Source organism: Monodon monoceros, unplaced genomic scaffold (assembly GCF_005190385.1).
Source record: "Monodon monoceros isolate NGI ecotype Baffin Bay Population unplaced genomic scaffold, NGI_Narwhal_1 Super_Scaffold_20, whole genome shotgun sequence".
NCBI lineage: Eukaryota > Metazoa > Chordata > Mammalia > Artiodactyla > Monodontidae > Monodon > Monodon monoceros.
Window position 1 is genome coordinate 103,650,839 of NW_021703777.1, and position 25,175 is coordinate 103,676,013.

At 33.5% G+C, this 25,175-nt stretch overlaps 2 protein-coding genes across 3 annotated transcripts in view; one reads left to right on the forward strand and one right to left on the reverse strand.

Moving 5' to 3' along the window:
* Positions 1-7,322, forward strand: part of ARHGEF38 (Rho guanine nucleotide exchange factor 38) — a 151,295-nt gene extending 143,973 nt beyond the window's left edge. The window contains exon 14 of the mRNA XM_029234718.1: positions 6,733-7,322. Within this exon, the coding sequence (XP_029090551.1) occupies positions 6,733-6,918 (186 nt within the window). The 3' untranslated portion in view covers positions 6,919-7,322. The remainder of the gene's footprint in view (positions 1-6,732) is intronic.
* Positions 7,323-13,539: 6,217 nt separating this feature from the next.
* INTS12 (integrator complex subunit 12) overlaps positions 13,540-25,175 on the reverse strand; it is a 24,414-nt gene continuing 12,778 nt past the window's right edge. For both annotated transcript variants that reach the window (XM_029234519.1, XM_029234521.1), the window contains exons 3-6: positions 24,124-24,311; positions 22,260-22,419; positions 17,389-17,535; positions 13,540-14,146 (exon numbers count right to left, since the gene is read on the reverse strand). In XM_029234519.1, coding sequence (XP_029090352.1) covers positions 13,562-14,146; positions 17,389-17,535; positions 22,260-22,419; positions 24,124-24,311 — 1,080 coding nt within the window. In that variant the 3' untranslated portion in view covers positions 13,540-13,561. The remainder of the gene's footprint in view (positions 14,147-17,388; positions 17,536-22,259; positions 22,420-24,123; positions 24,312-25,175) is intronic.

A 25,175-nucleotide genomic window follows, 5' to 3' on the forward strand; every position in this document is an offset into this window, starting at 1 on the left:
GTATTTTACTCTATGAATATAGCATATTTTGTTTATCCATTCACCAACTGATGGACATCTGGGGTAATTTCTATTATGAATAATGCTGCTATGAACATTTGTGTGCAAGTCTTTGTGTGAATTTCATTTTCTTGAGTAGATCCCTAGGAGTGGAATTGCTTATTCGTAAGATTAAGTTTTTAAAAAACTGCTAAGCTGTTTTTCAAAGTGACTGCCCCGTTGTATGTACCCAACAGCAATATATGAGGATTGTGAATTGCAGTTTCTCCACATCCTTGCCTTATTGTCTGTCTTTTTTATCACAGCCATCTTAATGGAAGTGAAGTGGTGTCTCATTGTAGTTTTGATTTACATTTCCCTAATGACTAATGCTATTGAGTATCTTTCATGTTCTTATTGGCCATTCCTGCATCTCCTTTGGTGAAAGGTCTTTTCAAATATTTGCCCATTTAAAAAATTGGGTCATTTCCCTTCTTATTATACAGTTTTAAGACTTCTTTATATACTCTGCATAGAGTTCTTTATCAGATATATAATTTGCAAGTACTTTGTCCCAGTCACTACTGATTCTAAACTCATTTATACATTACTATGTGTTCTTACCACTTTTCTGTCTTGAAGTTTCAAAAACCCTGTTTTTCTATTACTCATTCACTCTCTTAATTTATTCAGAGTTTCTGTAAGACAATATAATGTTATAATACCAACTGATAAATGAATTTTTATCAGTGAAATCTATATACTTGATTAAATGTCCTGGCTGGCTTTTAATAACTTCTAGGTTACTAAGAGAACTTTCTAAGTTATCTTAATAACCTAGGACAGACACTGGAGGACCAAATTTGTGAAGATGACCTAAAGCTGTCTTGATGTTGAGTTCTAGTTTTTACTTGGCTTTACAGGGACTTTTAGATTAAGCACCTCACTTAGGCTCTTTCAGCATGAACTGTATAGTCTAAAATTGCATCTAGTGCCTACTAGCTGCTACTGCAGAGTAATTGAGTAAACCTATTATGTATCATGAGAATTAGATCCATTAGAAGTTTCCATTGCTGAGAGGAAAAGTAATGAGATAATTTTCTTTTGCCCAAAACAGAAAGTATATTAATGATATCTCTCCATAAAGTGCTACTTGTTTTCTTTCTCCTCTGAGTTTCGAACCAATTCAAAACAGACCCTGGTGTCAGGAATATAAATCTAAACATTATTACAAATATAGCTGGATTAGAAAATGCAGCTTGGATCTGCGGCCACATAGAATCCCCTATACCTTTGCTCTGAGTTGAAATAACGCAACCCAAATTGCAGGTCTCTTCTGATCAAATAATAATGGCATGATCTCTATTAGTTTTCTATGCTGCATAACAAATTGTCACAAACTAAGTAGCTTAAAACAACATAAATTTATTATCTCACCGTTTCCATGGTCAGAAGTACAGGCAACAGCTTAGCTGGGTGCTTTGCTTGGAATCTCAGAGAACTGAAATCTAGACGTTTGCTTGGCTGTGCCTCTTTTTGAAAACCAGGGTTGTCTTCCAAGCTCACGGTTGTTGGCAAAACTTAGTTCCTTGTTCCAGTAGGAACAAGGTCTCCATTTTCTTGTTGGCTATCAACCAAGGACCACTGTCAACACTCAGAGGCTGTGCTCAGATCCTTGCCACGTGGCTGTCCCTATAGGCAGTTCACGACATGGCTGTTGGCTTGCTCAAGGCCAGCAGGAGAGCATCTCTCTGATTTCAAATCTTTCCCTTCAGAGGTGACTGGACTCTCTTTTAAAGGACTCACCTGATTATGTCAGGCCCACTCAGGATAGTGTTCATCTAACTCAAAGTCAACTTATTAGGGACCTTATTAGGCACCGTTGTAAGATCCCTTTACCTTTACCATGTAATGTAACCTAATCACAAGAGTGAAATCCCATCATATTCACAGAGGGGATTATACAGAACAAGTTCAGCAGGAGGTGGTAATCTTGGGGTTCACCTTAGAATTCTGCCTACCACAGTATGTAAGATGCCTTGTTTGGCAAGCAGGATGTTGGACTAATGTGATAATCTTTGGTACTTCTTGAAGAGGACCAAGTTTAATAATGGCTAAAACCAAGTTTTAGAGGGAAGTAATGGCTGAGAATCAGTGCTCTTTTCTTTTTTCACATAAATAATACTGAGAACATAATTTTTGACATCAAAAAAGTTGTTTTGCACTAATTCTAGATTCATTGTCCGGTCCCTCCTCTATACATTTTTCAGCTGCTTATGACGATAATGCTATATATCTAGTGTGTCATTATTTTTAAAGTGCTTCAAAAGTCAGCAGGCTGTAACATATTTAAGTAGTCATCAAATGATGCTTTAGAGAGCTATTTATTGACATGAAAAGATTTTAAAATATATTTTGAAGTGAAAAAGCAGGTTGCAAAAATTATGTGTACAATAATTACATGTTTATTACCACTTTAGGTAGGTAGGTAGATAGAAAGAAAAGTGGAGGAAGAAAAGGAAGAAAGGATAAAAGAAAAACAAGGTATTAATAAAAATTAGTAAATTTCTTTGTGTTTACCTTTATTTAAAATTGTTTTTTACAAAAATTACTTGTGTAATAACAATTCCTAACTGTTAACTAAAGAACAAGAAAGCTTGCTCCTGGTGGGTAAGAGAGAAGAATGAGCATTTTTCATGCAATATAACTATCTTGGCTTCCTGAGCTAATATGATATAATACTGTAAATGCTGGTTTTGTAGCTTTTTAGTTTTGGAAAGAAAGATTAAAATACATTATGATTTTTGTTGTTGCTAACTGGAGAACTGGGATGAAATCAATAAAATGAAATTCAGTGAAGATAGGTAATGTGGCTCACTAAGGGAGAATAATTAAATGCACAAATATAGCATAAGGAAATGCTGAACTGGCAATGGCACCACAAGGAAAGAGCTGGTGGTTATGAACAGTAGGTAATAAATTGGGTGTGAGTCAATAATACGGTAATACAGAGTGTTATTTAAAAAGAGTAAATGCTGTGGAGAACTGGGTTGTAGTCATAAAATATTGTCCATAAAATGCGTCAGAGCTTTACAGATTGCAAAGAAGCAACTAATAAAATATATTTTCATAAATGCCAAGGTTTGGAAAAAAAGGATTAGATGATTATGTTTTAAATTTACAAAATTTTAATGTGTCTGGACCAAAACATAATAACACTGAAAGTCCAACAGCCTAGAGCAATTAAAATATTTTTTTAAGAAAGAGAGAAAACCTTTAGCTCTTAAATCCATAACAGATTGAAAACTTCTAACCTGTAGTCTAACGTGATTGACTACCGTCTCTTTAAAAGCAGACTTACTTCCATTTTGAGTATCTATCTTAAGTGGAAGCACAAACATATATAAAACCCGAAAAATCCTCATCCTAAATTAATTTTGGACTATGATCATCTAAAATATTGAAAGTATATATTATAATTTTGTACTTTAAGTTTACAATTTTATGAGAATCTATATTGAGCGTTTAAAATATAAGCTTTGCCATAATTTCATACCAAATAGATCTAGGTGGAAGATTTTATATTGCCCTTGAGAGTATATGTGCCAAATTGAAAGACCACCACAGATATTTAGGAATCATATATTAGCAGGTAATCTGACCTGCTAAAAAATCTATAGCTGCACTGATAAAGTATATACATTATGTATAAAAATTGCAAAAGATGGCTAGCAACTGCTAATGTGGGCTCTTAAGATTATTTCAGAAGCTGTGTTATGATACATGATATTCCTGAAAGCTTTTGCAAACCAAATCCTCCACTCTGTTCTTGTGGATATATTCAATGTCTTCACTTTCTAAACAACAAAACATATTAGAGATTCCAGTCCCTTTCCACAAGAATACACTCTGCACATCCTTGCTAGAACAAGAGTTTGGTTCCTAAAGTACTATGAGAAATGGACCAAGCACAGGATTTGGAGTTAGAAGATATGGTCCTAGCAGTACCAACTAGCTCTATGATTATGAGCTTTTTACTTCTTTAAGTCACAGCTCACAGGGTTGTTGAGGATAAAGCACATTTGACATGTAAACTGTTATGAGAGTTATAAAAGGTGGTCATTATTGCTACCACTCCATTGCTCAAGAATTTATGGCATCTCCCTTTTTGTTTTCTCTTTACTTTTTAAAATTACAAAATAACCCATGTCCACCAATCTGTTTTGTATGACACAAGATGATCTCTTGAATGTTCTTGTATGATATCCAAGCCCTTCAGCCTTACTTTAAAATCAAATCAACATATATTCGAATTCCTACTGTATACCAGATGTGGTCAATGGAACAAAGTTGAAATGTGGTTCCTCTCTCTGAGGTGGAGCTCATGCTAGAGTTGATGAGATGATATATAAGTCAGTGGTATCAGAATACCATCAAAAGCTAAATAGTTCAAGATCTAAAGAATAGCTTACACTGTACTTATACAGTGAACAACTCGGGGGTGAGGTGTGCTGACCCCCTGGGCAGCTGAAAATCTACAAAAAATTTTGACTCCCCCAAAACCTAACTACTAATAGCCTACTGTTGACCAGAAGCCTTACTGATAATATAAATTCTTGATTAACATATATATTGTATGTTTATGTATTATATATACATACAAGAAAGTAAGCTAGAAAAAAAGGTTATTAAGAAAATCATAAGGAAAAGAATACATTTACAGTACTGTACTGTATTTATTGATACTATAAGTTTATGTCATCTGTTTACAAAATGAATCATTTAATACCCACTTCAATATTGTATTATATGATACAAAACACTGTAGATGTTAAATGTATTGCTAACACTAGACATCAGATATGAAAAAATAATATGAAAAAGCAATTCATATTTATTTACAGGTATAATGATTCATGCATTGAAAACAAAGCAGCAGCAATAGGATTGCTTTATGGTAGCCTAGTGTAATCAATATGATTGCTCCCTGGTAGGCTAGTCTATACACTAATGACTGAATCATTATCAAATCTTTATGGCATACAGTATTACAGCCATATTCATAGTACAATATTGGAAACATTGTTTACTTTTAAAAAACCACTTACCTGTGATGATAGGCTGATACGCAGTCTCTCCAATTATGAGGAAGAGGCATACTGAACAGTAATATAATTCTTTGAAAGCAAAGTTATAAAACAGTAAGAAAACGAACACATTATTTTTTATGTTAAATATCACTCATCTTATGCCTATGCAAGTAAGGGTAGACTAGTTACTATATATATTTTAAGCATTCATGATATACCTTACTTTTTCTTAATTTTTTTGGTATTTCTAAACTATGTGGTTCGTCTGTGACTTTTTTCAAATAGTTGCAAATCTCCCCAAATTTTTCCAAAAATTTACTGAAAAAAATCTGCTTATAAGTGGACCCATTCAGTTGGGTGTTGTCCAGGGGTCAACTGTAGTCCCCCCTCCACATTACCCAGTCTCTTTCCTGCTCAACGGAGTCACCTTATTTCTCATAATTTCCTTTTTATATTGACCTTCAATTTTGAGAAAGTTAATCTGCTTGCCTTTCCCATATACTGTTTCCATGTATTCATCTCTGTACCTTTGAATAAGACATATCCACCCCTTTATCAACTTCGTCACCTGTAAAAGGTTGCTTCTTCCAAAACACAGCTCACAATTAGCTGATATATATATCACCTGCATTTGTAGGGCGTTTTTTGTTTTGTTTTTTTGTTTTTGCATGTGCTCCTTTTTATTGGCATTTTTTTTTCCTAGCTGGGTTATAAGTTCTCTGATAACATACTATCTGGTTATTAATAGATACTTAATAACTTCTAATTAAATAAATGAATAAATGTTGTTAGTTGATTGCTAAATTTTATACCATAACTGAACATTTTTATTAACAGTCTTATGATTTTAGTGGAGGAGGGACTAATCACTTATTTAGAGGCTTCCTATACATCTAATAATTATGAAGTACTCTTTTGAGGTTAAAGAAAAATTCTTTTGACTGAAATATATTTTATTAGTCTCTCTAGGTCACTCAAATAATTTAAAATTATAAATTTAATACATTGTCATTATAAAAGTTTATAAAATGAGTCAACAAATAAAAATGAAAATCACCTCTAATTCTACTACTCAAAGAAAACCATCTAACAATATTAGACACATACTGCACATCTGATTCTGTATCTTTTGCGGGGGGCGCTGAGCACTTTATCATAAGAATTTTCCTGTGTTATTAGTCTCAGAAAACACTATTTTTATGACTACAAATTTCCTTAATGTAAGTATCTAGAATTTAATTTTTGCTGAACCTTTAGTGTTATTCTAACTTCCCTCCCACTTTTCACCTTATAAGTAAGTCGGTATTGCAGTAACATTATTATGCAATAATCTGTGCCAATGTTTCTATTTCATAGAAGAGACTCTTAGAGCTATTTCTGAATCAAAAAGAGTTAACATTTAAAAAATCTAATAGAAAGTGCCAAATTGCCTTCAAGAATGGACAGTTTAGACTCCTCCCAACAGAACAATAAGAATGGCAATTTCACTCTATTTTCATCTTGGGCCATACTTTAGCAAAATAAATCCAACAAAGGAGTTGGGGAGTGACTTTGGAAAAATAAGAAAACTTCAGCATTTCTTCTAAAAGCTTGGAAGTCTTTATTATGTTTGTCTAAATTTTTAGGCTCTGCTTCTAATAATGTCATTTGCTTCTGTGTCTAGATTTTCTATGCAGTTCATGCCTTTCAGGCACGGAGTGACCATGAACTCAGCCTTCAGGAATACCAAAGAGTTCATATACTTAGATTTTGTGACCTAAGTGGCAACAAAGAGTGGTGGTTAGCTGAAGTTCAAGGGCAGAAAGGCTATGTTCCAGCTAACTACCTTGGGAAGATGACTTATGCTTAAGAAAATAAGCCTTTGACTTTTATTTTCTGGCAAGTTGTTGACTGACTACCTCATAAAACCGACATTACAAAATGTTAACCTAGAAATCAAGAAACCTCCAAACTACATGAACTGATACCATACCAGGTTTTAAGGAAGACTGTACTTCCAAACAAGATTATTTCAAAATGTATTATGAAGAATACATGTTGAAGGAAACACTAAACGAACAAATAGCAAAACAAACAGTCAAAGCTCCAACTATCAACTACTTAAAAGTGATCTTCTGAAAGGGTAAATGTATTTTTTATCGTCATGAAAGGTTGGATTTAAGGACAAGGTTTTTTCAATTTACTGTATTTTATTTTTCTGTATTATATATTTTGCCTTCAATGTTTTTGTTTTTCATATTCTCTCTTTTGCACACGCATGCACATATATACATAAACACAAATATATACCATATACATTACATGGTTTACACACATATATGTGTACTATATGGTATAGATTATATACACATATGCATGAACCAGGGAGTGTACTAAAGAGACATAAGAATAGAAATTGTATACTTAATTAACAGTCAACTAGAAGTCTGATATGGACCCTCTATTTTCTTTTTTTGGCCACATGGCACACCACAGGGCATGTGGGATCTTAGCTCTCCAACCAGGGATCAAACCCGCGCCCCTGCATTGGAAGCGTGGAGTCTTAACCACTGGACCACCAGGGAAGTCCCTGGACCCTCTCTCTAATGTAAGTTTCGAACTTAAAAAAAAAAAAAGAAACCTGAATAACATAATAGTGATAACATTTACTGAATGCATACCACATGCCGGACATTGTTATAAACACTTTATATGTGGTAACTTATTTGATACTCACAACATTATGAGGAAACTGTTGCCTAAAGAGGTGAAGTAATCTATTTAGCCCAAGTCACACTGCTAGTAAGTGGTAGGGCTGAAACTCAAACCCAGGTCTGGTTCTGTGGTCCATACCCCTAACCACTACATGGTATACATTTACTATGAGCAAAGAACATAATGATAAAAGTAATGAACATTGATGAGGACCATTTTCCTCTTAGGTCCATATTTAAGTATTGAGAAGTTTTTCAAAATCAAGGGCTATAGGAACTTCCATGATAAGCCTAGAGAAAAGGAAGCACCTAGGTTTATTATTTTTATTTTTTGCTTAAACATTTTTGAAAGTATAATTGTTTAAAAATTATCCTACGTGATCACTAATGATACTTTAATGAGAAAATATTTTTGGATCACTCAATCATGTAGATGATGAATGGGGAATGTGTGTTCCATGTTCTGAGCTAAGATGTAAATAAGTTTTAGTTGCTGATTTGTACTTAGACCAGGTAGGCATTGAGGATAACATCTGCTGTAACACAATGTCCCGGAACACTGAACTTTAATTTAGGAATAGCTCAGAACTGTCCCCTAAGATTTCAGGCATATTCTGTCCCAAGACATTTTATTGAACTAAAGATGCTTCTTTGAAACAGAAAAAAGATTAAATTTGACTTGGTGGTTTCCTTTAAACACCAAAATAAGGTGGATTTTCATTGTCCATATAAAACATTAAATTAAAATTACTTTCAAAGATTTGATCTCTATAATATATATCGTTACATATATTACTGAGGAATACGAAAAACAAATGAAGAATGCTCCTTCTCAGAGAGCTGTTGACTTTAGCATACATATGACATGTATAACCACAGAAATTCATGATAAGGCTTTACATGACAGAAAAATTTATATTTTATGATATTGTTTCTAAAATTCTTAATTTAAACCTGGACTTATAAAGTTCTACTTATAAGTTGTTTCTGCATAAATTCTTTTTTGATGAATAATTTGCACAATTTATTTTGCTTAGTGAGTTGTATGCTACATAATTTAATTGATTTAGAAAATAGAAAAAAATGTAAATATTGGATTTATATATTAATTTATGTTACCATGCTTATTGTTAAGTATTTTGAATATCACCCATGGAAAGGCCCCATATTGGAGCCAGCAAAATGTCCAGTGGCTGTCTTCACTACAGAAGGAGGCATATTTCTTTTATTTTTAAAACTTTTTTTTATTGGGGTATAGTTGTTTTATACATAAAATATTTTTTGAGTTGGGTACCAAAAGAAGACTGGACATACAGGGACTTTTTGTCTTTTAACTTGTGCCAACTATGAATATACCCAACCCGTGGGGAATTTTTATATAATTTAAATTAGTTGTGACCTAAAAACTCCCCCCACCCCCCCCAAAATGAAGCATTATAAAAGTAACACATATCTGCTTTTCTGGCTGATATAAGTGACTAGATGTATATGAGAAGTTTTGTCTACCTGTGTGGTCTTAGGATTGATGCTTCCAGTCTGACCTTACAAGACACCACACCACTAAAATCGTAGCTGCAGTTAGTTGCTGAGCAAGAGTTGTAATGAAGCCACCTTCTGCAGTCCCCCACTATTGTGCAGAACATCCATTACATTGTTGCTATTTTAAAAATACAACCTACATTTCATATGCCATTTAGGCTTTTTTTTTTTTTAAACATTATGCGATACACTTGTTTTCTAAGTATGTTATTTCAAATCAAGTAATTGTAATTTTGAGGTCAGGAATTATTTTGTTGGGTCTAAGGGAAATAAAATCCCAAGACAGTTATGATGTATATAAGTCTTCAAGAAGTTTAAAAAGATAAACCTGTTGGTGCCATCATTACAATTTAGGCAAGGTATGCTAATATAATTATATATTCTTTCTTTATATCTTTAAAATTAAATGTTATTTTATAGTATAGAATTCTCTGAAATAGGTATTTTTACCAAGAATGAAGGGGAAATTTTTGTGGCTAGTTTTCTTCACAAAACAAATAAACAGGTGTATATATACATTTTATTTAGTATTTATTTTTAAATACAGATGCCTTAAACTATACACATAATAAAGTTTAGAAATTATAAAAAAACCAGTAATACAAAGTTAACATGGGTGCTTAAGTCATGTGAAAAAGTCACAAGGCCACTATATGAACATTCCTTATATTTTAGAAAAATATCTGGTCTTAGTATAAAAATTCTATGAAGGAGGAATTGTGCAGAAGAGATATAATGCACATTGTTAATCATATAAATGCAGCATTGCATGGAACACTTTTAAGTGCTGGTATATTCCATATCTTCCCTAAACTATAACTTGGACTTTTAGAGATGCTTGTCACTATTTGTGATGAATATTTAGATGATTTACAAAAATTAGTAAACATGGAATTAAAAACTCTTCACTTTTCCATAAACTTCTTGGACTTTTGTCAATTGCAAAAACCTCTCAAAGCTCTGTGAGTAAAGAGAGGAAATCTTCATATTCTAAGATGGCAAAACCACTTTATTTAAATCCTGTTTGTCATAACTACAGTTTCTTAAGGCACTCAGTGCACCGTTCAATACTGAATACATCTAAAAACCTCACAAAATTTAAGCTAAATTAGGCATATAAGTTTACATTATAGTTGATGAGGAAGGAATTAAATTTGATTGATTGGAAGGACACTAGACTTTATACTCTCGAGATATCCTACTACTTATGGAATGATACTGTTTTTAAAGTCTATTTAAAAAATTTTTTAAATTATCTCCCTCCTCTTATATATACTAAATAGTATATATATAAAAAGCCAGTCATTAAATTCTCTGTGATCTACAAGATTATTCCAATATAAAAATCTTTACTCCAGGAATTCAAGCTGAGTCTCTGTAAGCCAGTTACTGCACACACAATATTACACTCTAGATACAGACAAAATTTGCTTTAATTTTTCAGGAAAATAAGTCATTTTAGTATATACCAGAACAAGATGTTCTTGTTCAAAAATCTAGGGAATGTATTCTTAATTAAATACAGCTTATCTTACTTTAAAGAAATAATATTATGGTATGTAAATGTATGGCTTTCTCTACTTGCTTATATAATTTTTATAATTATTGCACCAAGTGTATTTCTATAAAATGATGTATTTCCTATATAACCTATGGTCATCACAGTTTATAATCTGTTACTAATAAACAGTACTACCACATCCTTGTTAAGAGTCAGAATCACCTAACCTTTGAATATTAGAGGTCTTTCATTTGATCTCATTCATTATCATCATACAGGAGGAAACCAAGATCACACAGCTAATACATGGAGGGACTGGGATTCAAAAACAGGTCTTCTGACTTTAAGCCAGTGTTCTTTTAACGTTTTCTTTAAGTCACTAAATTATCTGATTAAATAATCTAATGGAAAGCACGATATACAAAACAGAAAAGTGATATTGACCAAATTTCTACTAAAATGGGATTTGAACTTACAATCCTAAAAGCTTGCTTTTTGGCTCAGCTATATATCTGTCTATTCATTCACTGAGCCAAAAGCTGCAGTGGGAATACCATGGTGTGCAAGACAAACAAAATCCTTGCTGTCACACAATTTAAATTCGATGGGAAAAACAAACGATACATAACAGAATAAAAGAAGTGATAAATATTATTAATATAAAGCTGGCCACTTTCATCACATGCTCAGTTAAAAAGCCTTGTAGCTCACTTAATGATATGGTAAAATCAAGGTCTAAGAGCTACTTGAGGATAAACTCTAATACCAAATATACCTCTATAAAATACCAAGCTGAGTGAGTTATACATTACTAGATGTATGCATCCTACACATGTGAAGATTCTAAATATATATTTATACACATATATAATCTATACAAAGAGCCATGCTCAATAAAAGTTAAATTACTTCCTAAACAAGTTTTCTAAAGTCTTCTCTGAAATACTATAGAAAGTAAAATAATTGCTTCTCTTTTCAACTCTATTCAGCAGATGTTTTGACTATGATGGGATAAAATTTTCCATTACAGGTGCCAATTGCCAATGTACAACTGTCTGCATTATTGCTTTAATTTCTTGTAGGTACTGAGGTTATATTAACTGTTATAGTTGTTGAGATGAACTTGTGTCACACTGTTGTTTTATCCAGTTTAGTCCAAACTGGCCTTGAACTATAAGCAAATAATGATGAATATACATTTTTTTTTGGTCTTTTGACACTAAAGGGGACTTGGAGTTGATGCCAAATTGATATTTATTCCACAGAAATCTGAGTTTCTCAAAACAAAAACATCTGCAGGCAGATTTTAAACATGTAAATAGATGTTTACTCCACTTTGTAAGCAATGGATTATTTCAATATTGAATCGTAATTTACCATGAATAATTTAGTGCCATTATTTAACAAAGCAGCTTAAAATATCTTTCCTTAAAAAAGACCAAGTTTACTTTAAAAAGCTTTAAATTCACAGAAATCATTTATCAATATATTTTAGAATAATAACATGAGGAAAATATAGGAATTAAGGGAAAGGGTTTGAGATTAGAGGTTTACAGTGAAGTGTTAGTTGCATACATCAAAGCCGAAAGAACAAGGCTGCTCAGTCTAGTGAATGTAGGAATTTGCTGGACTTCTAGTTTCTGGATGAAATGAGGTATTCATGAAGTATAAAATATATAAAAATGGCTGCTACATTTTGCTATTGCTCTGATCCAGAAAGCCTCATGTCTTCTGTCAAAGTATGTATGTAAAACAAGAGCAGGATAATTTGCTAGCTTGCAAAAAGTCAACAACTCAGACCCTTCATACTTTCTGACTTAATGTACACACACACACTTCAAAAGAATCTCAAGAATTAATCATTATATGGGAGCTTCTTTTATACAAAGTTAACTAAAATTAGGTAAATTGCTGTAATATTTTGGGCAGTAAAAATAAAATTGCCTTTTTTTCATGGTACAGGAAGATGCTATCAGTATGTAAACAAATCAGAAATTATCCATCCACAAAGACTCTTGGAATGGGTATTTTCCTCAAGAATTCTCAGGAATGTGTGTAACCAGGAAAAATCAAAAGTCAACATTTATTAAGCATATACTATGTGCATATGTTACACTGGCAATGTGATGAAACTGGGAAATGTGAGAAAACTATTGCACTGAAAGGGCATGGGGGTTCACAATCTATTGGAAGAGATAAATCCCTAAATAACTGATATGAGGTGACAAAAAGGTAAAAACATAATACAGGGATATGAGAAATCAATTATGAAAAATTAATTTTGAAAATGGGGAGATGAAATATTTGGGAGGAGAGGGAGAATCAATTGAAATGAGGCTGGGACTGCTAATGAATATCCAGACTATGGCAGGGCGGGGAGTAGAAAACTTGGGTCATCCCTGGCTCTTTGTAAGGCATCTTATTCAGCAGGATCAATTATTGGGACTTTGCCAGAAGATGAATTTTTAAAAAAAATTCACACATGCTATCAGTTTTCTGGGATTCCAGAAGTTTTCATCAAGAATTAGTCATTCTAATCATTGTTTTCACATACTATGAAAACTGTCAAAATAAAAATGCTAAACAGATTTAAAATAAACATTTCCAAGTTTCATTAACTACTAATTAGCATTTTAAGGTAAGAAATAATAAATTTCATTATGAAGATTTTTATTAAATTATAGTATACTACAGTTTACGTCTTAATAATAAGATTTTAATCTTTAGGGTAATATGATATAAAAACCTACTTGGCCACATTACTTCTTGAGTTTCTTTTGGGCAGCCTTCTTCTTGACCATCTGTAATCGCTTCATGGCATTGAGTTGTGATTCTTGTGAAGTTGGACCTTTAAGGGATGCTGAGGGAGAGCTGCTTGATTCTGAAGTGGTTTTGTTAGTGGTACTTCCACTAGGCCCTGATGTCCCACTATTTCCATTCCCACTTAGTTGGCTGCTGCTTCCTAGAACCAAACTACTTGGACTGGGAAGACCTACTTTGCTAACATTGTCACAACTAACTGAGCGACTAAGGCCAGTTTTGCCCAAAGTTAGAGGTGGAGGTGGTTTCAGTGGTACAGTGGGTGAAGTGCTGTTACTGGAACCTATTTTGGAACCTATTCCACCTTTGGATGATGTTGCCAGACCAGTCAAACCCACGGGCTTCTGGTTAGCTGATGAGGTAGCAGGTTTCCCGCTATTGTTTTGGGTTGTTGAACTCAATTTTGCTGTGGATGGACCAGCAGAAGAAGTTTTGGCTGCAAAAGCTGCCCATCCAATTAGGCCACTAGTTGCTGAAGAGGAAACACTGGTACTAGAAGAATTTCCTGAAACAACCGTGGATGCCTAAAAAACATAATATAAATATTAGAGCCAAGTGTAATTAACACCTAATATAATATTCTTAAACATATAACAAGTTTAATGGTTAAGACTTTTTATACAAAAATAATGATCTGGGAAATTTAAAGCATAGCACCAAAATTAAGTTCTGCTAAACTGATCTGAAAAAACACATACAAGAAAACCTATCCATAGCTAATGGGTACTACCATTTATAAAGCAGAAATTATGGGATGTCATATTCTTCTTCTAAGCACTGCAGAAAAAAATATATGGGAATTCCTTTTTGAGGACTGCTCCTAGATTCGGTTACAAGCCATATCAGAAAATCAGATTTAATGCTTTAACTTGTTTTTCACCCAAAAAGGTTACTATTTAGCTCAGTAAAACATCTATTCTTTAGGCTTTGCTCCAAATGACTTGTGGATCATTTCAAAAACAGAATCCACTCTTAATGGACAAAAATGCTCACGCCCAGGATATGTAGGAGATGTCTGAGATGAAGAGATTCACTCAATAAATATTGAGTGAATACATAAGATTTTGAACCTATTTTTAAAAATCCCCCCCAAATTTTGAGCAAATAGCTACTGCATTGCAAAATATATACAGATACACCATGTTAACTACTTGGAATTGTACAACTCTAAAGGTCGAAATATACTAAGAAGGTCTCATGACTTTATTTTCACAATTTGTCCATGTTTCCATTGAAACTATCACAAAGAGATCCCTGCTTCTGTATAACATTTTTAATCAACTGCCTCATAAGCTGCATAGTGACATTTTGGGTATGCCTGACTCACTCCCAGATGTATTTCTTAAAGGTATAACACTTCAATTTCTCTAATTAAGTTCCTTGGCCAGTCAAAAGCTAACAGTGATACCAATGTCGCTACATAAATATTGTTCTTATTCATATGAGAACAATTTTTTTCACCTTAACGTTTAGGGAAAAATGCACTTTGTTCAAATTAATTATGGACTGAATTTCTCACTGGCACTTTTTCTACCTTCATATTCTTGAGATCACAAAAGTGCTAAATACGTAAAAGGTAAAGTCTTACAAATAGTATCTTACTTTAAAATATGGTAGTTATCATGCTTAAAATATACTCAGTTATATTTTAGAACTGAACTCTGAATGAGTTGAGAAAAACGTTTTTAGTTCTTACAAAGTAGCCGTCAATATTGTCTGCATTAAACATTTTAAACCAATGTGAAAAATAATGTAAATAGAGTGCTCTGAGGTCTTTATCAGAGGAGGGTCCAGATTATTGTTCACATACTCTGAAAAACGATAGGATTTTTTTTTTTTTTTTTTTTTTGCCATACGCGGGCCTCTCATTGTTGGGGCCTCTCCCGTTGCAAAGCACAGGCTCCGGATGCACAGGCTAAGCGGCCATGGCCCACGGGCCCAGCCGCTCCACGGCATGTGGGATCTTCCCAGACCGGGGCACGAACCCGTGACCCTTGCATTGGCAGGCGGACTCTCAACCACTGCGCCACCAGGGAAGCCCCGATAGGACTTTTTACAGTAACATCATACAATGACTATCTCATAAGGTTATGCAAAGAAGATAAACTTTACATCAATTACAAGTTCCTAGAGATATGCATACAGGTAATGAAAAAAAGTTAGTCAAGGAAGCAAAAGGATACAGGTGTAGCAAACTTTTAATTTTCAGTGATGAAAGATCTGATTTTTTCCTTTTCTTTAAACATAAAACTGCCTGCTATATGGCTAAATGATCTTTCAACAAACTTCACAAAAGAAAACCCATCTGAAGTAATCAAAAAGAGCAACACTTATGAAGTACAAAGCAAGTTCTGTGTGTATGGCATTTTATTTTAATGGTTTGCTGTTACTGGTATTGCTTTTCAACTGAATGACAGATGGCTTATAATACTATCAGGATGCACAAAAGTAAAATAACACAAACAACGGAGACCAAGTAATTTCTTACTATTCCAGTGCAGAAAATAAATTTCACAATTGTTCTCAACTAAAAATATTTTCTTGCCTATTATCCTAGTTAGAAAGCTATTTTTAAATTGCTTTTTATATATAAATGGGAACAATTTTTTTCATAGTAAAAATTTATTGTATTTTATCATAAAAACATCAAAACCTCTTCTTAATCAGAACAAACATGACAGCAAAGGCCTTAATTTATTTGCTGTAAAATAATTTCATATTGGTTTCCTAAAAATAAACTGTAGTAGTAACAGGTTAGTATAAAAAGCTACCTAAAAGTGATTTAAGTATAGAATATAGCAACTCTAATTACTTTCAATAAGTTATTCTTACTTCTATTCTAGCTCACCAAGTTTCTATGTGACAAATCAATAATGGATATCCCTTGGATATCAGCTCTTCCCTGGTAAATTAAATTAAAAACGATCTGCAAATAAAATTATCAGTATCCTTCTCAGAGTACTTTATACTCATATTCTTTATTATCAAACCAATGTTCTTGGCTACTTACACCCACTTGGACAAGGTAACAGCTTTAGAATTTTCTGGGGTTAACCTTTGAGAATTTGGGGCTAACATTTTTTTCTTCCATCTTTAAAATTCCATCTTCTGCTTAAAATTGGAATGTGAAACTCAATAAAAGCATTCTTTTTGTTATAAAATTAGATTAGAAAAATATTTTATTCCATGATATCAAAATGCCAGAATATTTATAATAATGTAGCATGATATCAAGGATGAAAATCTAGGAATGAGAAAGGTGATACTCTCACTAGATAATCTGGCTCCTTAGTATGAGAGAGGGCCAATTCATGCGGAAAATTCATGATAATAATAGAAAAAAATAAGACAAAGAAGAAAACTTCAATAGCCAATAAGCAGGAAGAAAAAAGCTATGGGGCCAATCAGCACAAGTAATGTGAGGAGCAAAACTACTGCTACTGAGGACAAAGGTATTTAAGATTTAAACCAAATTCCCAATTGGAGAGAAGTGGCTGACTACATAGGAATGGTAAAGAATGTTATCTTGGAATGCTCACAAACAGTTCCTAATCACCATAAAAAGAGAAATAGCAGAGCTCAAGATTAAATAATTACATAAATGTTCTTTCTACTTAATGTTAATAGTAATGTAGTCTTAATGTAGTCTTAATTTCCAACATATGGCCATTTAGTATACAAAGTTTCACATTATTTTTTTTCCCAAGTAACTATTAAGTCAACTAAATTTAAATCCAATCTTAGATAAAAATGGAATATACTATACCTTGACTTCTGATCTCTTAAATGCTAGAAAAGTTAACTCTTGCTTGAGTTTAGTTTCTGGTTTCTTAACCAATGGATCTTTAACAGCTGGAGCTACAGAAACAACTGTGGGGGCTGGTTTCTGTGGTGGTTTCTGAGTTTTTTGAGCCTGCAAAAATCAGTGTTAAGATTAAATTAGCTACACAATCTTAGTTAAATGCACAGAAAGACAATAAAATCTATCACAGGACTCCTCATTGAATTGAAATACAGATGAACATTAAAAAAATACTGTGATGACACTGAAAATATAGATTCTTCAACAAATTATTTGTATCATCATATTAATTAATGGTTTTATAGATTTTATTAGTTTCTAAACAGTAAAGATAATACAAAACTTTAAAAATTATCCAGATTAGGGTTAATTAAATGTCATTTTAACAAAACCAAATTGATAAAAAGAAAAAGAAAAAAAAAATCACATAAGCATTTTCAGTTTTATTTTGACCAAAAATTGACTTTTCCTTTATTTTATATTAGGTACTTTACTAAACTCTCTTGTGAACTCTAATCATTTTTCAGTTTGTTCTTTAGTGTTCTCCAGCTAGATAATATTAACTATATAAACAGTATAGTGCAGTGTTTGAGAGGACAGTCTTTGGAGTCAAACAGAACTAGAATCAAAACCCAGCTCAACTACTTCCCTAGCTATGTTACCTCAAGTAAAATATGTAAATCTCTAAAAGTTTCATTTTCATTTGCAAAATGGGGATAATATCTTGTTTCAAAGGTGGGTTATGAGAATGAATTGTGATTATGTAAGCCTTTACATAGTGTCTGGCACATATTAAGTGCAGACAATAATAGTTACTATTTATTCATTATCATTATTTACAAAAGGTAAGAAAACTGAATCTGAAAGAACCCATCTCTACGGGATGGGTAAAGATGCTCCCAGCCATTCCATTGTCCTTGACAATCCTAATAAGGCCATGCAAGACAATACCAGAAAATTTATTAATAATGTGTTCTCATTTCTGGAAATTTGAATGCAGCTGTTTTATCTCTGTTTAGACTTTCTTGTGCTATGGTTTGCCATACAATATAATTTTCAGCCTTAAGTCTCAATTCATCCCATTTTTTATATTACATACTTTCCACATGAAAGTACACCTAATTTCAGACATCACTTATAAAGCAACACTCAGATCAAGAATATTATTAAGGATGCTGTTAGATATCTATGATAAAAATATCTCTTATGACCAAGAAAGATTATCTTACCCTCTACTGCAAACCACGTTATGAAAATGTAGCCTTCAGAGTAAATCAGAAATACATGGTTCCATACCCATGGCTTTCAATCTTAGACTTCCCTCTATGCACATCAGTAGATGTGGTTAGACTCTGAAGACCCACCTAACTTGTATGCTTTAGCAGATGAAGATTCATTACAGTGAAGCCCAGAAAGAACCTCTGCCTAGAGATCATGTTTGGATCTTTTTCTGCTTCCTCTATTTCACCTAGCCATCTTAGAAGCGGAGTAAGAAATACCCAAAACCCTTTGTCCTTCGCTGGTAATACTAGTTTAGGGAACTAGGATATTATCACTGACTCAGTTGCTCAACAAAGGCACTATAATTTTTCATTGGGTGACTGACTCACATAGTGCAGAATATATGACTTTCACCACTCAAGGCAATAGTTGCCAGTATGGCAGCAATCAAAAATACCATGTATTTCTATTACTGCTGAGTAGGAGTGTGTTACCACCTTAGATTGAGAACCACTGCAGTAAGTCATGAGTCTCTCACCTAGTGCTGGGGCAAAACCCATTACCTGGTAGACAGAAAATTACAAAACAAAAGAATAATCTTGGACCCTGCCACCCACCATTCTTAACTCTGTCTTCCCGTCTTCCTATAATAATGTGTACTGCAGAACCTGCCCTAGTTAAGAAATTAATGCAAGGAGAAAGGGGATATAAGATGTTATTTATGGTATCCTTGAGATATCTTGGACCAATAACCAATGCACATATATATGAGAACCTCACTGAAAGCAATTATAGTAAGAATGACTGGATTTAGCATCCCCACCATTTCCAAATTTCTTTCTCTCACTGAACATTGTGTTTACCGGATCCTAATCTTCAGGCTCACTTCAGATCACATCTTTTGGTATTTCTCCAGGTCCACTCTTGGTGTATCTAATCATGTTCTGACATTAGTCATGGCCCCTTATTCAGCACTTGACTCTTGGACATACAGACTGAACTTACTGACTGCTGATTTCTGGTGCAAATCTGTATTTCCTCCATTTATGTATCTTAAAATAAGAACAACAGAATGTGGGATGTGTCCAGTCCTGAGCTTTGCTCTGGTGCTTTGCCAGTGAATGAGACTAGGTCTTAATGACAAATTAATTAGACATTTAATTTGCAAAGTTGATAAAGAATAAAAGGTATCCCAGATGAGGAGAAGCTGAGAAGCAGGACATATAGGAACACGAAAAGTTCACCACATACTCAGGGAATTAACCATTTGGTCTGGCATGGCCATAGTATGTGGGTATATATGATGAAGTGGTGGGAGAGAAGGATACAAAGGTAGAGTTGGGTCAAAGAGAGAAGGTCCATACAGCCACCCTAACAAGGAAAACTTCATTATATAGGTAATTGAGAGCCACTGGGCACACTTAAACAGATAAAGTTAGATAATTACTTTAGAAGAATATTCTAACTGCAGTGTGTAAAGTGGACTGAAGGAGCTAAAGCAACAGACAAGAAATGAGGGGTTTGTGGGACAGGGTAACAAAAGTGAAATGAACAGATTTGTGAAATACATAAGAGGTAGAATTAACAAGTTTGGTAAACAAAGGGATGTGGAATTAAGAGAGGCATCAAGGATAATGTTTTCTAGTTCAGGCAACTGAGGAAAAATTGAGTGGAGAAGAAAACAATTTTAATTTTAAAAACATTGAACTTAAAGTAACTGTAGGATATCTGGTCAGCTGCCAAAATTCATTCCAGGAAGAGGGTTAGAACTATAAATATAGACCTGGTGTAAACTAAGTCACAAAATGTAAGGGAGTAAAAACTTAGGAGAGAACGGTACTTACTTTATTAAGAGACTTACAATAAAATAATAATAAACTTTGAAGCTATACTAAAGAAAGATTACTGTCACAAATTATTTATTTTGACTACCAATTCTTAGTGACTACTTGTGTCAAGGCACTGGAATGCACTGTTGTGCTCACCCGTAATTACTTTGGTTGAGGTCCTGGGGGGCTAGTTTAAGTAATAAACTAAATAAAAATCAGACTGAGCAGAAAACAATTGTATCATGTCAAAGAAATTTCCCATTACAAACAGAAAGTATAAATACTACTGAAATGTTACTACTTTTCATAGGAATAAAACATAATCTATTTCTGATTTGAGTGATTAAAAAGTAAAGTAGGTATCTTGATTTTTTTTTTTTTTTTTTACTTTTAACTAAGTACTTCTAACTTTAAAAAGATATATTTGGTCAGAAAAATTTATGTAGAAACTCACTTCGTTAACAATATGAGAACTCTTCTATTAAGAGTCCCTAATCTTCCGGAGAAAACTACAATTCGAAATGATACATGCACTCACTATGTTCACAGCAGCACTATTTACAATAGCCAAGACATGGAAGCAACCTAAATGTCCACTGACAGATGAATGGATAAAGAAGATGTGGTATATTTATACAATGGAATATTCCTCAGCCATAAAAAGAATGAAATAATGCCATTTGTGGCAACACGGATAGACCTAGAGATTATCATACTAAGTGAAAGAAAAAGACAAATACAATATGATATCATATGTGGAATCTAAAATGTGACACAACTGAACTTATTTATGAAACAGAAACAGACTCACAGAAAACAGACTTGTGGTTACCAAGGAGGTGGGAGAGGTGGGGGAGGGATGGATTGGAAGTTTGGAATTAGCATATGGAAACTATTATATACAGAATGAGTAAACAAGGTCCTACTGTATAGCACAGGGATAGTCAATATCCTGAATCACTTTGTTGTATACCAGCAACTAACATAACATAAATCAACTATACTTCAATAAAAAATAAAATTAAAAAAAAAAAAACAAAAAGAGAGTCCCTAATCTAAGGCAGGGGAGGGCGGATGTGGGAAGCAAACAAGTCACTGAAGTAAATAACAACTTGATTTCTTTAAAAGGAAGATGATAACATTCATCCATCTACTATTTAAATAAGTTAGAAAACTATCCAATATAACAAATGAAAACATGTTTCAGTACGAAATTAAAGACAGTTATGTTTGTGAGCAGTAAACTGAGAAAGTACTGGGGAATATGGGATAAATGGTCACTTGAAGACAATGAGAAGGAAAGACTGAGGAACAGAGAGAGAAACACAGGAGGAAAGACAGAGATGCACATACAAATACTGCCTCTGTACACAGTTTGTAAGTTTGGTGGTTTACACTCACTCAGGAATAGATATTTCTAATATTTCCTTACCAGACTCAGCAGAGTCTGGGGCTTTGTATCTCACCACTTCCCACAGTGCTTTGTAGTATTTCTAAATGTTTATAAATACACTGACATACCAGTAAGGAAATTTATATTTTGTGGGTCTCCAATTCTGATTTTTATAATAGAACAAGTTAAAAGCTGAGCAGAGAAAAATGCATATACATGGTCTGGTCCATTTAGGCATAGATACAAAAATCACACATATACACAAACATTTAAATCATCAGCTTATATGATTTTTTTTCAGTAACATAAATGTTCAAATTTTTATCTTAAAAAGCACATATCAACAAAAAAATTGACAGAGATTGTTTAAAATAGAGAAAAATGATTCCTACCATTCTTTTCATTTGTCTGGTACATCGGGCACAATACCACACAAGGCGAGGGTCATTCACTTCTTTGTCTGTCACCTGCGGCTTATGGCAATCTTGGTGGTAGAGATTATGGCATTCCTGACATTCTACTAATTGATTACCAGATGCCACTGTCATTTGCCTAAGAAAGTATACCATTAAATATTACATTTATTTGAATGCAACAATTTAAAGCCATTTTAGGGTTGTTCTGGTAAAGTTTGATAAATTAAAGAGGGTAAAAACCCCAGAAAAGCCAAAGAGCAAAGTAACGAATCCCAACATTGTAGCCTGCACAAACAATTCATTTCTTTTAAAGGTTATGCTCAGCCATTAAGAAATGTATAAGATGACTTAAAGACTAAATTTGGCTATATTCTCCTTGTCATTTCTCATTGGAATTTTTTTCTTTCTCCCAGAAGGTACATAGTAGACTTTGGCTAGTTCTCCAACAGTCTCATAACATCTTCTTTGTACCTCTATTAAATTCCTTTATATTTGCTGCCTACATATTGTTCTATCTTCTTCATTAATATTTGAGTTGCCTAAAGTTAGAAACTGGACCTAATTAACTATAGGGCCTAGCACATTACTGTGCAGACACAGGGTGTTCAATAAATAAATGTCTTAATCAACGAAATAGAATGCAGTAATATGTGTATCAAAAAAGTATAAATTCCAACAGCAACAGCCTTAGACTATCATAACGAGTCTCCTGACGGAGGGTTACAATTACTAGTCCTTTCCCCCTTATTACTTTACCATTTACTTCTTTATATAAAAATGATAACTCTTATAGTAGATAAAAGTTGAAATAAACAAATATATGTTAAAACAATGAAGCTCTAACGAAATGATCCTATTCAGAAGTACATTAACTGATTCTCTATAAGGTTCACAAAAGTTTATAGGTACGCACTCAGTCCCAATGCACCAGAATTTAACATTTTCATGAAGAAAACAGCAACAAAGGTGGTAATTTTTTCTGTTGTGCTAGGCAATGAAAGTCATTAACAATTAAAGACATAGCTCCTGGCATCAAGGAGTTTAAAATCTAATTATTCTGATTTTTAAGATACATTTTCTACTAAGCAGAATTATCTATGTTTTTATAATTATGAATCCACGTTTCAAAACAACACTCAGAATAACCTACATGATCCATTAATTTCATTTCCATTATCCTTAGGAAAAGATTTAATGGTATTTTAGAAAATGATATATAACCATTTACTTTATAAATACTATCAACACTTCAGGAAAAAAAAAGCAACATAGTCCTCTTAAACAGAAAGATGAGGGGCTTCCCTGGTGGCACAGTAGTTGAGAGTCCGCCTGCCGATGCAGGGGACACGGGTTCGTGCCCCGGTCAGGGAAGATCCCACATGCCGCGGAGCGGCTAGGCCCGTGAGCCATGGCCGCTGAGCCTGCGCGTCCAGAGCCTGTGCTCCGCAACGGGAGAGGCCACACAGTGAGAGGCCCGCATACCGCCAAAAAAAAAAAAAAAAAAAAGAAAGATGAAAATAATTAAGTCTGCTGAACAGACTCTTTCTCACTAAAAAATAAAGCAATAATTGCTTGCCCTCTAGAAGCCAAGAACGCAGAAAATATTACTACAACATAACTGATTAAAGATGCCTGTCAAGAATATAAAATTTTGACAATTTTTAAGACACTAAATTGCCATATGGGAGGTTTATCTACTTATCGATCTAATTATCTCCTACCCACCTCCAAATTATAAAAACAAAATAAAAAAAACACCCAACAATTGGTCTTTTTTTTTTTTTTAAGTTGTTTGCGCTTTACAAAGACACAAAAGAATCTGTGGCAAGGTACAACTAACCTACAAACAACACAGGCCAATCCCATCTCCATGGCAAAATCATCAGCACTGGTCTCCTCAAAGCTGGAAAGGTCAGTCATAGCTAAATCCTTGCTGGTTTGGACAGTAATGGGAGAGGACCGTGTCTCTGGTTTCTCCAATCTAGGTTTCTTTGGAATATCAACTCCTTCAGTGATGTCTGATTTCATCTATAAAAAGCACCCAATCAGAAAGTAACACGTTAGAATAAACTTTAAATCACTGAGAGATGTGATAGACATCTATCACATCTATCACAAGATAAGATAGACAGTGTGCAATGACCAAGTCCACTCAACAGATATTTTCACATAGTTAGGGAGAGATGTACCTACTAAAGACCTGGAGAACATTTATAATAAATTCATAATCAGTATGTTAAAAGACTCCAACAAGGTAGAAATAAATAAATCAGAACAGTTTAGCATGCATCTGTATTTCTCTTTGTACTCTTTTATCCATTAAAGAATCCTGGAAGTTCAGTGGATTTACTTACAGTGCCCTCCCAACCCCCCATTGGATGCTTTGAATTGAGAAGCCATAGTACTACTAAGGCTATTTTTAAGGCTATTTTAAAATTTTAAATAATGAAGTAGTGATAGTTAATATATATTGAAAAGAAGTAAATAATGAACTTCTACCAGTCGTTCAGGCTTAACACATTGCCATACTTGCTTCAAACGTCCACTATGTCTAATAATGTTGAAGATGTACCCATCCTATTACATCCACTTATAGGTATACATCCTATAGAAACTACCACCATGTGGGCAAAGACATAGGTATAAAGCAGCTCACTGAAACCCCACTGTAATAGAGGAAAAGGAGAAATAAGCTAACTGCTCATCAGCGGGGGAATGGATTAACTGGTTTATTTATAGAATTAATATTCCACATGTTAGCTGAAAGAAATGTTCAAATCTACATGTATCAACATAGGTAAATTTCAAAAGCACATTGCTGAGTGGAAAAAGTTGCTAAAAGATATATATGAGATATATATATGGAAAATAGAGATATATTTTCTAAATATT